This window comes from Panthera uncia, chromosome A2, assembly GCF_023721935.1.
Source record: "Panthera uncia isolate 11264 chromosome A2, Puncia_PCG_1.0, whole genome shotgun sequence".
In the NCBI taxonomy this organism is placed as follows: Eukaryota; Metazoa; Chordata; class Mammalia; order Carnivora; family Felidae; genus Panthera; species Panthera uncia.
This window is the reverse complement of record NC_064816.1, coordinates 22,008,279-22,026,269: the sequence shown is the minus strand read 5'-3', so window position 1 is coordinate 22,026,269 and position 17,991 is coordinate 22,008,279. Positions and strand designations below refer to the sequence as shown.

At 42.9% G+C, this 17,991-nt stretch overlaps 1 protein-coding gene across 2 annotated transcripts in view; it reads right to left on the bottom strand.

The window, feature by feature from the left end:
- The window catches only part of CACNA2D3 (calcium voltage-gated channel auxiliary subunit alpha2delta 3), an 895,877-nt gene that overhangs the window by 330,951 nt on the left and 546,935 nt on the right, over positions 1 to 17,991 (bottom strand). For both annotated transcript variants that reach the window (XM_049640724.1, XM_049640725.1), the window contains exon 12: positions 3,137 to 3,215. In XM_049640724.1, coding sequence (XP_049496681.1) covers positions 3,137 to 3,215 — 79 coding nt within the window. The remainder of the gene's footprint in view (positions 1 to 3,136; positions 3,216 to 17,991) is intronic.

Here is a 17,991-nt window from a genome sequence, read left to right as displayed (position 1 = left end):
ATTAATGACCAGAGAAGAATACTTGCTCACCGATGTTACATGGTCTGAAACCCCATAACTGACGCAACGTGAAGCCAATGTTTATATGGGCACAGATGACTGGAAGCTAACATTTTGGTGGCGACTGTTACTTTGAAGAGTGGCAAACAATGACATTTTATTCCCAAGGCCCTTTAGAAAAGAAGCAGAGTGAGGAAGGCAGACGTCTTGAGACAGACTTGCTTTGGCAGGGAAGGAAATGACTGGATTTGTTCAGGAAGAGAAGGAGAATCACTGTGGAATCTGATGGCCCAGCCAGCAAGGCAGCTACTGTTACCTCCTTGGGTTTTCCAAGTTGCTGTACTCAGAACTTATAAATCTAAAGGCCTATATTCTATAGCCAGGCCCTGGAATACTCTGAGTTGACTAAATTGTCTTCAAAAGGATGCCTCAAAGCTTCTTATAAACAATGGCTAAAACTGAATTATGGTGTAATATTAGTTGATTAAGACAAGACTTCAATTTGAGTAATTTTCATCAGCTGGACACAGACAGATACAAACAAGAACCCATGACTAAATGCATCCTAGCTGATGGGAACAACTACAATCCAATGTGGCAGGAATAACAGCAACATTTTTTAAAAACTTGAAAATGGAAAGGAACTCTTTCTTTTCAAGACCACAAAATAAAGGAAAAAATGGGAAAAGTGTAGTTCGCTCAAGGTTTTCAAATGTCAACAAAGTTCCAAAACTTATTTCAAGAATGGCCTCTTCACTCAGAGGAACTCTGGGATCCACTGAACCCCCATATCTTCATTGCCTATGTTTCTCCTATACTTTGCCCCAAGTGAAGCCAGATGCATTATCCTGAGACAATCAGAATTGTTGATACCTTTTAGTGAGGACAGCCAGCCACTAAACTAAACTAATTGTAAAATGTGTTATGTTAGTGCTTCAAGGAAATGTTAAAAACCTTCCATGCTGTTCTCTCCTTTTAAGATGAGGGGATTGACACGGGCTTAAAAGACTGTTCCAAGTAGAAGCAGAGAATTCAAGACAATGTCAAGCAAAGGGAAAGGCGAGAAAGGTTTATTTGGTTGTCCATGCACCTTTTCACCACTCATGTCCCACACCTGCCCATTCACAGTGCTAAGCCCCCGCAGAACACATATATTTTTCTCTATGGGATTAGCTCCACCCATGCCCAATTCAGCTTGGGGAGACCTGCTCCAAGCTTGGGGTCATCATCTTTTCTGGGGGAATGAAGGGACTTGAAATCAGAATTTAGAATGCTGACCAGTCTCAAGTGAAGAAGATACAAACTCTTCTTTTGAATATCATGTCTTGCCCACAATGTGTTGTGTGGACAGAGGAGTGTGCACGGCATGGCGTGGTCATTTCTAGATGTGCACACACCACAGCGGGCAGAGGGGGGTGGTCTGTCTACAAAGAGGAAGAATGTCATGGGGTGCAGAAAGAAACCAAAGAAGAAAGGAACTGAAACCAGCCTCCTGGTCCCTCATGAAACATGAGCTTCTCTTCCCGCTCTGGGCTCTGAGTCACTCCTTTTCCTCTCCAAAACACTCCTCTTTTTAATTTCAGAGAGCAACTTCAGCTGCTTGCAACTAAAATAACTTTGTCTTAAGAGCTGGGGTGTGCAAACTCTTCATGGAGTCCTCCTTCCTCCACTAATGTACAAACATTGGAACTTTTTTTTTTAATAAAGCATGGCTTAAGAGACAATATTAAAAAAGACCACCTAAATCTATCAAGACTAGTTTACTATGTGATAGGACATGCCTTCCTTTGTAAATGTGTATAGCCAATTTACTCATTTTTCAAACATTAAAGGAGCACTCACTCTGAGTGAGATAGGAGTCTGGGCTCTCCCCAAGTGCTCATGATGAAATCAGAGTAAAAGCCTGTTCTCATAGAACATGTAGCCTCCAAGGGGAAATAAGACATGCCTACAGATCAAAATGGCACCAGGAAATAATACAGGACATGTATTTGTGAGGCACTGCACTACCAGTTTTACCTGCAGAACCCCATTTCAGGCTCACAACAGTGTCGGGCACGTGTCATCATTACCCCTGCTCTGTAGGTGACACAACTCAGACCCAGATAGGTCTGGTAACTTGTCCATGGGTGGTGGATTGTGGAGGCTAGATCTGAACTCAAGGAGTCTGGGTTAAGACTCCAGGGGTTGGACTTGACCAGCTATTTGCCTCCTCTGTTTTGCCTTTTTGGTTGTGTGTAGCATGAAAAGAAGCCCTTTACTGACTAGTGGGCCAGTTACCTCCCTCCTTCTGTCTTCCCCAAAGCATTGTTTCTGACACACAACAGGAGATTATTAAATAATAAACCTCGGAGTATCGAAAAGGCAACAATTACTGAGCATTTACCATGCCTCAGCATTGAACCAGGTACCTAATATACACCATTTCATTAATCCTTACATTTAAAAGGAATCAAAGGAAGAACTATTATCCACATCCTGATTTTGGAGATTAGAACATTGAGGCAGGTTAAAAACTAATTCGATTAGTTAAGTAGGCTAAGTTATGCTATGGGAACATATCAAACTGGAAATTTCAGTAGCTTAACACAAAGGGTTATTGATTATACTGGCAGCATGGGCCGGCACACAGCCGGGGGCAGGGGGAGTAGAAAGGCCTCCGTCCCTAGTGGTCACTCAGGAAACCGGGCTGATGAAGTCATCTCATGACTATTCCATCCAGAGCATGGAGTTTCAGAGTTCACAAGGGCAGGAGAACATTGTATGGACACTATCATACTAGCTCTAACGCGCTTTAGCCTAGGAATGATGCAGGTTGGTTTTGCTCACGGCCTACTGAACCTGTCTTGAGGCCCCAGCTAACTGCAAGGGGACTAGGAAGGTGGAGTGAACACATGGGTATCTGGTGATCAGTAAAGTGCTATGCCATCGTCATTCCACATGACAATGTCCTCAAAATTTGTAAATGTATTTCTGGAGATGCTATTATAAGTTATCAAAACTCATCTAGAAACACCCAAACATTGTCTTAGAACTCATAGCCTTCTCTTAGAACTTTCTACTTTCTCAGGACCATCCCAATTTTGGCACACCCGAGGGGAAGTTACTCAGAGCCAAGCACACGGGGGGAACCTACCTTTGTTGGCACAAGCCATCCACTTGAGATTGTCTGCAAAAGCAGCCTCCCGTCCAATGAGGTAGGTGAAGATGCGGACCTGAGAGGAAGAGGAACACAGGCATCAGTGGTGTTCACCTTTCACTCTGCTGCCCCAGATCACATGCGTGGCACACACACATGTGGTTTACCTCTTTAATGCCCCAGGCTTCCCATCTGTAGGAACATATTTAAGACATTTGAAGTACAGTCAGCTAGAAATATATTCAAAACTCAGGCCTTTGATCTTTTAAACCATATGGCACTGGTGGTGGTTGTTTTTCGGTGTGCAACACACGACAGAGGAGAGCAACTTGAAATGGGAAATGGCAACATCACGGGTCTGGGTTTGCTACAAACATATGGACAAGGATCGTCCAGGCCTGGACCAAATCCGCAACCATTTTCCTCACCCACACAGGAAATGCAGGGTATGCTCTTCCTGGGAATAAACGCCACCAAAAGACCCTCAACATCCCTCTCCCCCAATGGTGAGGACAGGCTGCAGAGAGTCTTACCATCTGTGGTGTCTGGCGTGATTTTAGGAGGTAATTAAGCGGGACCAGAGGCACGGCCTGTAGCCAGGAGACCAATGGGGACTCTTTCTTGCCTTCTTAAGCATTTGGTTCCCAAAGAGTAGAAAACACATGTAAAACCCTGTCTCTCTCATTTTCTACTGCTTTCTCAACTCTCTCCCATGAGGCTAGTATTCTCTGAAATAGAGTACAATCCATCCCCCAAAGTAGTACTTGAGGGTAAGATGGAAGAAGAGGAACTAAAAGGGATACAACTCTTGAATTCAAATTTAAAATGGTACATGGCTGAAGACTGCACAGTCCAAACAAAAGTCTTCTGGCGGGCCAAGGATGGTGCTGTGGCTACCTCTTTGTGGCTCAGTTAATGAAGACACACTATCGGATGAAGACACTGGATATGTGGTACGAGAGGCTTTACCAGCTGGTGTCCCCCCAGCCCGCTGAAACTGGCTCAGGAATCCCTATTGCCCCTTCAGTGCCTTTATTATAGTGTAGATAACTAGTATCTTGTGTGGTTATGTCTGTGAGGTTGATTCCCGCTAGCCTGTCCACCTGATGCAGGGAAGGAAGAGGTGTTCCTCTTTCCCCTGGCTATGTCCTGATGGAGCACAGCTCAATATATGAATGGGTAAAAATACACGAATGCTCCCAGCTGAGTAAAAAAAATGCAGATTGTGCTTTCTTTTATTTATTTAATTATTAACTTTTTAAGTAGGCTCCATGCCCAACATGAGGTTTGAACTCACAACCCCAAGACCAAGAATCATGTACTCTACCGACTGAGCCAGTCAGGCGCTCTAGATTTTGTTTTAATTATAAATACCCTCTTTGGGCACTATAGCTTGAAAGCTAGTTTAAAGAGGTGTGTGTGTGTGTGTGTGTGTGTGTGTGTGTGTGTGTGTGTATTTAAGTTTTTATGTATTTATTTGGAAAGAGAAGGAAGGGGAGGGGCAGAGAGAAAGAGAGGGAGAAAGAAAATCCCAAGCAGGCTCTGTGCTGTCAGTGCAGAGCCCAATGTGGGGCTCAAGCTCAAACTGCAAGATCATGACCTGAGCCGAAATCAAGAGTCAGATGCTTAACTGACTGAGCCACCCAGATGCTCCTAAAGAAATGTTTAAACACACGTTATCATTACATAACCTCAGCCTGTCCTCACTTGTGTGCACGAAGGCAGTCATTTCATCCATCACAACTCCTCCAAGGGTGCTTCCTGAGTGGGTGAGCAGGCAGAGAGAGATTTGCCTCTCTTCATTCCCCTCACTCTCTCCCACACTATTCCCAATGGAGTCACATTGAGAGAGAAAGGATATGTCACTTATTTATTATTATTATTATCATCATCATCATCATCATCATCATCATCATTATTACTTAAATTGGGAGATTCTGGCTTCTCTTGGAGGAAAAAAGAGAAGAGTCAGTTTCACGTGGCCAAAAGTGATTATCACTGACCAAGCCCTACATAAAGTCACTTTCTTGTTCACTTTTCCTGCCTGGCCACTGTGGGCATTTAGCTGAAGATGTCTGATGTAGGTGGTAGCTGAGGTCCAGTTAATTAAAATGATTTGCTTAATTTCATCATAGTCCTGGGTCATCTGAGTTCAAGCCCCATGTCAGGCTCTGCGCTGACCGTGTGGAGTCTGCTTGAGAGTCTCTCTCCCTCTCTCTCTCTCTCTCTCTCTCTCTCTTTCTGTCCCTCCTCTGCTTGCACTCTCTCTCTCTCTCTCTCTCTCTCTCTCAAAAATAAACAAATAAACTTAAAAAAATTCATCTAGTCCTGCCTTGGGATAACACTGGGGCCTCCTCTCAATCTCTTCAAGATGCTGGGTCTGTCCACATAGAAAACCCCAACCAGCCCCATGGCCCAGAGCCAGCACCCAGAGGAGCCAGCACTGGAATACAGTGTTTTGAGACCCAGACCCATGCTTTTTTTTTTTTTTAATAAGTCCTCACCTTTCATTTCAAATTTAAGCTGTTTTAAGGGAAAACTCTAGATTGATAAAAACTTCCATCCCCACTGGCTTTTAATGAAGCAGAAAGCTTAAAAGATAGCTCTTCGTAAATGAAGCTAGGGGTCTATCTTTGCAGGCAAATAGGAAAAGATGTGGCACAGAGCAGCCCGTATGTTCGCATGCACCAAACCTCCTCTGCCATGCAGATTAAGAACCTCAGGATAAACTGAGTTCTCTCTCAGCGGCATGGTTAAAGCTCCAGCACAAGGCTGTGAACCACTAGCAAGACTTCTATAATCCCTCACTTAAAAAGATGGCAACCTATTTGGAAAACCAGCAGGATCGTGCCAAACTTCAGGCCAGACATGACTGCTCAAAGAACTGTGCTAACAATAACCACAATAATGGAATCCAGCATTGCAGCCCCCACACCCCCGCCATGGCTCCTATACCACTGCTGTGACCCCTACCTGGCCCTGGGAACGGGGCCCTGGGTCAGGTACATGCTAAAGGATTTATAGGCATCATATTTATTTTGTTAGTTTGTATTTTATTTTACTGCTTATGAAAGAGGATCAGAATCATGTTCAATCTTTCCATTTATGTGGCGCCCTTGGCTCCCTGGGGGACTGGCCTCCTTATCTGAGTAGAAACGGCATGGAAAGGACTTGTCACATCTCTGCCTATAAAATAAACATCATCAAACAATACTAGGTCCACACCCTGGATTTCTCACAATGATGCCTTTCAACTGGCAACAAAAGAGAAGGGATTTTTACTCCAAAATAAACATTTTGGAGAGCAATTTAACAATATCCATAGTATTTTTTATTTGTAATTTTTTCAGGCCCAGTAATTCTATCTCTAGGCATTTATCTTATAGCCAAGATAACAACAACAACAAAAATACCCGTAGGAGCTGAGCAGGTATCAAAGATGACAGGAAGTGATAGGCATATGGAAAAACTATAGAGTTGAATGTCTTCATAAAGCCTTGTAATTTCATTTTATACATTTTCACCAATACACAAAAATGGTAAAGCTACAAGATTGTTCACCTTCATTATTTGTAATAGTCAATAACTGTTAGAGCTTAAGTGTCTCTTGATAGCTGAATGGCTAAAAAAAAAAAAAAAAAAAAAAATTACAGTCCATTCACAGAGCCGAATACCCTGTAGATATGTACTCATGTAGAAAGACATCTGGTATAAACTGGTGAGGGGAGCAAAGGCAAGTTGTAGGATATGGTATAGCACAGAATCCTATTTTTCTTAAAGGGGACTTATACTTTTTATTTCACAAATGTCTCTCTCATTTGAATGTTTTTACAAATGAACAAGTATTGCTTTAATAATTGAAGATCATTCTAAATGAGCAGAAAGTAATCAGAAGGCAACTTCTTGAACCATTCTACAAGGACCTAGGAAAAATCAATGTAGCACTGAAAATCCAACACAAGAGATGAAATGTGGCCATTAAGACCCAGCCCTGCATTTTCCATGGGGGGCTGCCATAGTCCACCGCTCAATTAACTGAGTGCAAAAGCTGGAGAAGTAACACAATCAAATCGCTCATTTCCATCATTAGCAGATTCTGTAATCTGATAGATATTATTTCCAACAATTAGAGATTTCTTCCCCAAGAAGCACCTTTAAAGAAATGTTCACAAGTCTGCCTTGAGGCCAACTACTTTTCAGATCAGAGGTGGTCTTGAAAGCCAGGTTCACAGCACAGAATATCGAGGGACAGAGGCACCACACAGTTCAGACCACAGCAGGAAGGACACACTGAGGCTCCCCAGAAAGCCAGGCCTTTGTGTTCATCATTTGCAGGCATGAAGGCACCACTCTCATTAATGCAGCACAAAGGCAGCAGGGGAAAGTCTGCATCAACCTATTAGTTCATTTTGATCTCCCATTTAAGTTTGTATGGTCTTTAAGTATTCTATAAACCCAATTAAGCTTAATAAAATTTAGAATGTGGACATTTCTAAGTTCAAAGTCACTTAATTTAATCTGCTTAGTATAAAATTTCCCAAGTGAAACAAACAAAAATCTCAATCCAGTTTTCCCAAAAAACAAATCATGCTTACTCATGTAGATGCAATTCCCACCAGAAAATGTGAGAGGCACCATTCCTCTCATGGTGAATATAGGTAGTTTGAGTTTATAATAATAATGAACCAAATCTCTTCTTTCTATAGCCGTCAAAATAGGGGACGAAGAGTGTCTGCCAGTACACCTATCGTGGACACGTTTTACAGCCAGAAAACAGGCGGCCGCCAACTCCCCCACAAGTCCCTTTGGTAATGAATGGGACATGGTCAATGACCATGCTTTTGAAACAGTCTGAGTGTAACAGGTCATCCTCCATCTGTCACAAGTAACTTCTGAGCACCTACTATGTACCAGGGACCTTTCTTGGTGTTGGGGATAAAATGGATAAACCGTTAAAACAAACTCTGTCTTTAGGGAGTTTACATTTTCATGGGAGTAAAACAGATAATTAATGGCAAATTCATATCTAACATTTATTTGTTGGATTAAATGCTTATGAGGAAAATAAAGCACAGTAAGGCAATGGAGAGTGATGAAAGCTGCAAGAAAGGAAGGGAAGCCCCCCCACCCCCTCGATAATGTGACATGTCATCAGGGATCTGGACAAAATGGGGTGGGAGAGGCAGAACAAGACACATGGCTATTGAGGAAGAATGCTCCAGGTGAAGGGAACAGAAGGGAACAGAAAGTCCCAGCCACTGGGACTTTGAAGGCACCAGTGGAAATGGAGTGGAGTCAATTAGCAGAGGTTGTAGAGAATGAACTTGGATAGACAACAGGGCCCTTGCAACCACTGTTAGAGAACAGAACCACAGAAGGGACTGAGTCGGAGTCTGATATGAGCCACATATAATCTTGTAAAAGGGTAAGTGTGTTTATAGTGTAGAGAATGAGAATAAGCCATGAGAAGTCATGCTCAACTTGGCTGCTCATTTGATTTTCCTGTGATGTTCTTACAATTCTGAAGACCCAGGTCCCATCCAAGCACAATTAAATAAAACCCTCTGGAGCAGAGAGTCTTTTAATCTCTCTTGGTTCCAATGTGCAACCAAGTTTGAGAACCACAGCCATAGGGAGACAGGGTAGAGCAGAGACACAAAAGTAGGAGGCCACCAAAGTGGTCCAGGTGAGAGATGACAGTTGCTCTGGCCAGGGTGGGGAGAGTTCTTAGACTTCACCGAACATCAGGATCACCAGGGGCCTTGGATCACATCTTACCCCAACACCCACCCTCCAGAGATTCAAATTAAGTAAGCCACAGATCTACATTTTTAAAACAGCACCCGTGGTAGGTCTGACATAGGTAGACCGATGCCAACTTTATTTATTTATTTATTTATTTATTGCCAATGTTTTAAAATAACACAGAGAAGATGAGCCTTGAGCAAAGGGAAGTGGAAGCAGGAATTAATAAATCAGTGGAGCCATTTCCAACAAAGGTATTTCCATACATTGCTAAGGATTGAGGCTAAACTTCTAGTTTATAATTTGTATGTGGTTTAAAAAAGATAGAGGAGATGGATCAAGAAGACATTTTTTTTTAAGTCTGTGTCAATCCAACAAGGCAGGAACATCAGACACCAACCAGACTGGGCAAACAGGACCAGCCATATGCAGTTCCTTTTTTCCCAAGAAAGGGCAGATCTGTGCCCACATGTCTGTAGCTGATCTTTACACCCAAAGCACTGCTCCTCAGAATTACAATAACCCCATTCTTGCTCCCATGTACAGAGGAAAGAGCTGAGGGCAGCACATTTAGGAACCTCCAAATACATACTCTCCACATTTATTTTTTAAAAAGACTATGTTTTATTTTAAAATAACATTTACTACAAATCTAGTACTTATAAAAAACTTATAAAACATGGATCCTGAGAAACTTAACAGAAGACCATGGGGGCGGGGAAGGAAAAAAAAAAGAGAAGGAGGGAGCCAAACCATAAGAGACTCTTAAAAATTGAGAATAAACTGAAGGTTGATGGGGGGTGGGAGGGTGGGTGATGGGCATTGAAGAGGACACCTGTTGGGATGAACACTGGGTGTTGTACAGAAACCAATGTGACAATAAATTTCACATTAAAAAAACATGTAATCTACATGGATTATATGTATAAATGGCATTTGCTAAAAGAATCATCGAGTACCTCTGGGGGCCCACATCCATGGGTTCCAAATTTTAATTCAACTAAGTGGCGGCCTCTGCAAATGAATATGTGCACTTACTTTTATGTCTTTGCACCCGCTCATGCCCCTTCAGACTCACTGCCCAACTCAATTATTCCCTAAAATACCTTCAGGATTTCTCAAAAATAGTCTATGACTTCAACTTTAGAAAGAAGTCTCCTGATGTCTTTATGTCTTAAAGTCAACTTACTATTACTGAGTATGTTCTTGCTCTGTATCTTCACAAGATACATTCCTAACCAACTTCTCTTATTTGCTCATTCCTATGAATTATGGTGCAGAGAAGCACCTCTGAATAAAATCTTTAACCTCTAAGCAGAAGATGAGGGCTGGAGCTTGATTATTCCCCAAATGCTTCATAAATGACTGCCAATATTGTCTTCACGGAAGCACTGCAAGAGTAGAGGCAGCCCTGGAGAAGGCTGATGCCAATGGACACAGTTATACTGAGCAGGTCGCTTTAATCTAGAAGCCATCATGTTCATAATAAAAGGAAAAACATCCTTATCCAAAGGCTGAGAGAGGCGCATAAGGTAACACTGTCCTGAGCAGCAATACGAGGGGACAAATCGAATTAAATTACAAAAGTAATAAAATTTCAACAAATGAGTATCATAGATCATTATGATAAATGGACTGTCATTTGGGGGATGCTGTAAGAGTCTGTATAATCTCTTTCCTCTCAAGCACAGTGCCTGATACCTCATGTGTGGTACTGAAATATCACAATTCAGAAAAAGTGCAATTTGGGAATCTTCTGAGCAGGAGGATGCAAGTCTGGTTTTATGGGCATGTGTTTTTTCAAGGTGGAGAAGGTGTGTCTGAATCGCCCAGAGGCTGAGCTGAGTTAGCACAGCAGAGCACAGGTGCGACGACACACTAATCACAGAACAACAAGTAGTCAAGCTACAAACATCCTCAAAGGTGGGTGACACAATTCATTAGACTATCCAGCCCCATGGACTTCATTCAGGAGGCAAAGCCAGTGTATAAACTGTCTTTTTATGTTCTGTGCTTTTGATGCTCTGGGGCGTTGCTGCCTTGGAGGAACTACCCCTCCCCGGGTTAGCTAATTCCTGGAGGTAGCAAATAACTTGCCTGCAGGTGAACCTCTGAATGCAAATAAACCAATCCAGACCTCCTCTTTTTATCAGATGTTCACACTCTGGACCATTCTCCACCTGTCCTAACCACTCCATGGCTGCTACCGGACAATTAGGGACAGTTCTTATGCCCCAAAGTCCACTGAAATTATCCAGTCCCAACCCTGCTTTGCCTCTTTCTTACATGAAGCCACAAAAAGGCTTCAGCCCTCTAGCTCCCCTCTCTCTCTCTTTCTTCACACTCGCCTTGCCTCGGTGTTTCCCTTGGTGAAGCTCCATGTGGTATGGCGTGCCTCTTGCTTGTAGAGGACAACAAGTATAATAAACTTCTTCCTTCACACCAGCCACTTCTATGCCTGTGCACCTTACCATATCTGATTCAAATAAATACTAAGTACCCTCAAAAAATCTAGGAATCAGGAGACCTGGGCTCCAGGTGCGCCCAGCTCCACACTTACTGGCTTGGTGGCGTTGAGCAAATTAAACCCTCAGAATGTACTTTCCTTATGTGTGGGCAACATGTGGATCACCTGCCCCACTCCCTGTGATCAATGGGGAATGGGATAATGGATGCAAGGACAGGTCAGAGGCAGTGAATCTGTCAGGGTTGCAGCCATGTGTGTTTCATACAATTTGCTGCAGTAAAACTAAACAAAGTGAGTCGAGGAAAGCCAACTCTCTTATCCATAGACACCCCCCCCCCCTTCCACCCTGCCCAGAGGTCTGGTTAAAGAGGGAATTGATGGTTGTGGGTGAATAAGAGATTCTTCCTAGGGGAGGGTTTTGAGCAGCCATCACTGATATTTGTCATTACCAAGGATGATGGGATTGAAGTCCCTAACACTAGAGGTACAGCAATGACAACTTCTGTTAACCTCTGCAGAGTCATAAGATCAATTGAGACATTGGCAAAGGCTATGAACCTTCCCCCTACCAAAAAAAAAAAAAAAAAAAAAGAAAAAAGAGCCCAAAGCTGTACATTCACAATTTCAGATAAGATTTATGAGATTTGGGGCACCTCCTCACCAAAGACCCAGATTCCCTAGGAATCTCTGGATCCCAGGTTAAGAACCTCTGTTTTATAGACTTCTTGTATTCTGTACTCTAAATTCCTCAAAAACAAATTGTATTCTTTGGACAATAAAAATGGGCTCTTAAGTGCTTGCCAAATTGAGAGAGAAGTTCATTTGTTCATTTATATGTCCATTATCCAATGATTTGGTGAGGCCCAGATATCAGCCATCCATGACCAGATCCAGACTTCACATTGGGAATGAGACCTCAATATGTAGGAGCAAGGTGGACACACCAGGAGCCCTGAGACAGAATAGGGACAACTACAGACCTTGAATTTGCACATTACAACATGGAGCCTTTGAATGGCCACACCTAAAGGAACAGGGATGGAATGGACAGATAGGACCCCTGTCATTCATTTTTAAATCCAGAGAATCCAGTGCAATCGTTGACATGAAGCTAGCACCCAAACATGTGTTGACTGGTAATACATAAAAATCCTTTTCTGATGATATGAAGGCTCTTGAAACAAATTCATCACCAAGATTGAGATTGCTGGCCACCACAGGGCCTACAGATCTGTATGGCTGGGAGGTCTCTCCCTGCTTCCCTTGCCCTCTCAGACCTGGAGATCAAGTGGTAACAGTTATTTGTTTACAGGTATGCCCTTTCTTCCAAGAAGGCTCACAGATTCAACACCATGAACAAAAACACAAACTCGTGTGTAAAGCTGTTAAATTCAGTGGAACAGGTCAGAAGGTCTACTTACGTAAAAGGGAAACTAATTGTTCTACAAATGGGGATGCTCATACTTACACTTGTGAAACATCTTGGAATCACGTCCCTCCCTATCTTAGAGCCTTCCGATGTCTTCCCATTGCACTTGGAATATATTCCCAACTCCTGATCACAGCTACGATGCCTTGGAAGACCCAGAGACATGAAAAATTCTTTTTTGGCTTTAGGGTCTTTGTCTAAAGACCCTGTCTTTAGGGTCCTGTCCCACTGCCTAGAATGTTCCTCATTCCCTCACTTTCTATGGCTAACTCCCTCTCATCCCATGTGTCTCCTTCATGATACCTGGTAGGTTTTGTAGGTATCTTAATGACTTATTTCCTTGAATTACATCGATTTCGTCCTCCAAACAGAAATGCAGATGTGGGAGCAGAATGAAGCCACTACACCCAGCTCAGTGCCCGGGATGTGGTAGATTCTCAATGAATATCAGTCATTCACTTTCTCTCCATTTCTTTTCATAAATTTTGTAAGTCAAAATAAGTCGGCATGGGATGCTCATGAATTTATCAGAGTTAGAGCTCTTTCCTTCACTACCAACTTCGTTTTAAATGCTTTCCTATTTTTCCAGATTGATATGCTATCAATCAGCTGGAAATTTCACTTTCCCCTACAGTAAGTTCCCATGATTTCTTTTCACACTGCAGTTCGGTGATAAATAGCAAGAAATGGAGGACGGAAAAGTTCCCGTCTTTGTTACTGCCATCTCATCTTCAGGAGCCAGAAAATGGTGTCTTAGTTGAGGCCTCACATGGGTGGATCATCAGTTTTATAGCATATTTCTTCCTAGGTGCTGCCCCTTGATTCTAGATGGAAGGCATACAAGCTGTAGACTGAAGTCAATTGTATTTTAAATAACTGCCTGCTTCAAGGATAACCTAGCAGGGAAAAGACAACACTTTAGAGTGATGATGGGACACTCCAAGCAACTTTCAGTGCAAGTCCCTTCTTCCTCCTGCCCCTTGGCACAGTTTGAACAGGCAGCAAGATTTCATGGAAAACAGGAATGACTGGGTGGACAGGTGAGAAGAATACAGTGGATACAAGACAGGGTTGAGAACTGGACACACCCAGTTTTAGCAGCTGGGTCTTCCCCAAGTGAGCCAGGCAACCTGGGGGGAGTTATGTGATCTTTCTGAGCCTCATTTTCCTTACCTGCAAGGCACTATGGTTAACAGAATACCCATATGGCAGGATTGCTGTTAAATGGTAGGGTGAGGGCAGGGTTTGTGCTACAAAAGAGTGTGTGGGGGGTCCTTTCTAAGAGGAGGTCTCCAATGGGACATCTTGCCTGGACCCTAAAGAGAAAACATGTAGGAAAAGGCCCAAAGGTGTGAAGCCTGAAGGCATGAGTTGGCCTGTCAGTCTGGACATTAGTGAAAAGCTCCTTTTCCCTTAATGGTACCGCCCCCCCCAACCCCCCCACCCCACCCCCCCGAGTTTGTGTTCACTACCCAGATGAGGGTACAGGACCAAGACTCACACGGCCTTGGGCACAAATGCAGCCCTTGTGTGGGATGTGGGCCAAAGCCCGTCCCCACCCCCTCGCCACTCAGTAAGAAGCAGCATGCGTTTGGATAAAGCAGTCCCTCCACAGACCACCCTAGTGAATCAGCACAGTGCAGGTTATAGGTCGAGGATTTAGGGGTTTGGAATTCTGCCCAAATCATTCTCAAACTTATTAAAACCAACAGCTGTTGTGAACTCTAAGCTAGCACGGTTCTTGTCACTTCTATCTTCCCCACCAATCCTCCCTGTCACTAAGAATTAGTCTAAAATAGCAGTTTCTGCTGTCAAATCACCTGTCACCTTCTGGGCTTACTGTCAGAAAGAAAAGTCAAGGACTCATCAGACAACTGCAAGGATATTGTTGAGGACAGCGTTCATTTCATTTTACCTGTGACTCTCCAAGAGGCAGACAGGTGAACATGGCTCAGGGTTGGGAGGGAAGGACTTATCAGAATCACCTGTGGGGTTTCGGCAATCGATACATGCTCATTATCAGTACCCCGACCTCTGCCCCCTCCAGGGATTCCAGTGCTCCCATGACCCTGAACATCCACTACGGGAGCATGCGCCCAGCTGAAGACCGTACTATCAAGAGCCACTGTTTTGACATCAACAAGTATCATAGGTGGATGAGGCAGGAAAGTGAGAGAAAGTTCCAGGGGGCAACTGGGGGGAAACATATCTTCTTTCTGAGAAACCCCAGAAGAAAATTTATTTCTTGCCTTCAATCAGTTAGAGTTGTATTTATCCTAAGAATTGTTATCTTACAGACCGTAAGCCTTAAAGTTATCCAGGTTTCCTCACTGGTGTTGGCTGTCCTCATCTCCAACAGAGATTAAGTGTTTTGTTTGGCCCTACTTTTATTATGTTCTGGTCATATATTTGTTCAATGCTCTTGTCATGAAGGAGGGTTAAATTTTGTTAAAAACTTTTAACTGTAAAGTCCCTGTATTTCTTCTCTTAGCTTTGTGTCCCTTTGGAGGGATAGTTTAGGTCAAAAGAATCCTTCCTGATCTTCCCCTCGGCTCTCTGCTCCTGGAAATGAACTCTCCAGCATTTCTCACATTTTCCCCACCATGTTTTACATGTAAGAGAAAACAACAGGAAATTAAGTAGTATCAATCATGCCAGTAAGTTGGTGAAAAAGGCGTGGTGACCAATAAACACTGAGGAAGGGGAGGTCATGCAGGGCGACAGATCATCTCTGTCCTGCAGGAGCATTCTTGCAGTGGAGAGAAGCTACAAACCCAGTAGAACCCACATGGACTGCACGGGATGGTGGGGAAAGATAGCCTGGGAGGCAGCAGACAGATCAGTGAAATGCAAGCCAAGAAGAGCAATGGGTTTTAATAGAAGAAAATACATAAACTATGGGGCACCTGGGTGGCTCAGTTGGTTAAGCAGCCAACTTCGGCTCAGGTCATGATCTCACGGTCTGTGAGTTCGAGCCCCATGTCGGGCTCTGTGCCGACAGCTTGGTACCTGGAGCCTGCTTCAGATTCTGTGTCTCCCTCTCTTTCTGCCCCTCCCCTGCTCATAGTCTGTCTCTCTCAAAAATAAACATTAAAAAAATTTGTTTTTAAAAACAAATTAGATTTAACGCAAAGTTGGTATTCCTGAGAGCTAGAACCTATTTTCTTTCCTCACCATTATGGCTTTATTTATTTGTTGGTTTGTTGTTTTTCTGGGGTCAGGATTTTTCATGAGGATTGAGGGAAGAGAAAGATAGATACTGTGTCCTGGAACTGAGTTGTTTGTTTTTCCAAAATATGTTTCTCCCACTGGAGAGCCTGAAGATTGGTCAAAGCTGCTGGCTCTAATATGAGCAACAAAGTTCTCCAGTTTTCCATCTTAAACACCACCTTCCAGGAGATGAGGGGTTTTCCTGGAGGAGTAAGCTTGAGGATATGAGGCTGCATGGGAGGAAGGGTCCACAGCATCTGCTGCAGCCTGGAAACCCTCTCTTTCAGAGCGCTGGGTGACTTCTAATGACTTCAGTGTTAAAAATGATCCTAATTAATGACATGGAATGGGGAAATAAATAATTTCTTTGGAAGTTTCTTGCTAAATACAATTCTTGTGATTTTCATCTCCTCTGCCAATACTTAGTCTAAGCTACCAACACCTCTCATTTGGATAAACAGCCAGGCCTCTTATCTGAGCTTTTCCATTGCTATCCAGTCCCAGAGAAAGCTTCCTGTAGTAAAAATCAGAAAATGTGTCTCCTTTGCTAGAAGTTCTGCAGGGGCATTGCATTCATATATAATAAGAATCAAAAGCCAACCCTGGACCATGCTCTGGCCCCTGCCTTGTTCCACAATCCCACCTCAGGTTGCCCCTCACTATTGCCAAATTCCCAGCCATGCCCTTCGTCCCACATTAACCTTTTTCCAATTCCCCCAACACCTCAAGTCTTTTTCATGCCACAGACCCTTTACACATGCTCCCCTCTCAACACTAAAACATTTTAGCATTGCTGTTTCCTTTCTATCCTTTTGGTCTTATCATAAAACTCCCCATGTCCTAAAGTCCCTCCCTCCTCTTGTCACCTAAAATAAGTCTCCATTTTATGCTTGGCCTCAGTCCCTATTGCTTTTCTGCACAGCATTCAGTGCTACTTACAGTTATTTTATTTGCCACTTGGCTATGTTCTACTTCACACACACACACACACACACACACACACACACACACTGAAGTGTAAGCTTCATGATGGAGATACAATGTCAGTTTTGTTCACTATTGTTTAACTCCTAATCTAGAACCTGACCTGTAGCAGAAGCCCCCACATAACTTTCAAATAAATGAATTAATGCGGTTATGGCAAGAAATTATAAGGTATAAGCACAGGCTAAGTAGGGATAATCCATCATAATGTCTGCAGTAGGAACATGGTAAGAGAAATAGAGTACTACTACAGCATTAAAATCATGTTGAGCACCCGCCCATTGTCACATATCATACATGGCAGGATTGCAATGAGGTGGGCACTATCATTATTCTCATTTAACAGATGAGCAAATTTGGGGTCTTTTGTGGTTCCATACAAATTTTAGGTTTCCTTATTCTAGCTTTGAGAAGAATACTGGTGCAATTTTGATTGGGATTGCATTGAACGTGTAGGTTGCTTTGGGTAGTATTGGCATTTTAACAATATTTATTCTTCCAATCCATGAGCATGGAATGTTTTTCCATTTCTTTGTATATTCTTCAATTTCCTTCATAAGCTTTCTATAGTTTTCAGCATACAGATCTTTTACACCTTTGGTTAGGTTTATTCCTAGGTATTTTATGATTCTTGGTACAATTGTGAATGGGATCAGTTTCTTTATTTCTCTTTCTGTTGCTTCATTATTGGTGTATAAAAGTGCAACCAATTTCTGTACATTAATTTTGTACCCTGCAACTTTGCTGAATTCATGTATCAGTTCTAGCAGACTTTTGGTGGAGTCTGTTGGGTTTTCCATATAGAATATCATGTCATCTCCAAAAAGTGAAAGTTTGACTTCATCTTTGCCAATTCTGATGCCTTTGATTTCATTTTGTTGTCTGATTGCTGATGCTAGGACTTCCAATATTATGTTAAACAACAGCAGTGAGAGTGGACATCCCTGATGCTCAATGTCACTCCTCATCAAGGAAATACAAATCAAAACCACACCGAGATACCACTTCACGCCAGTC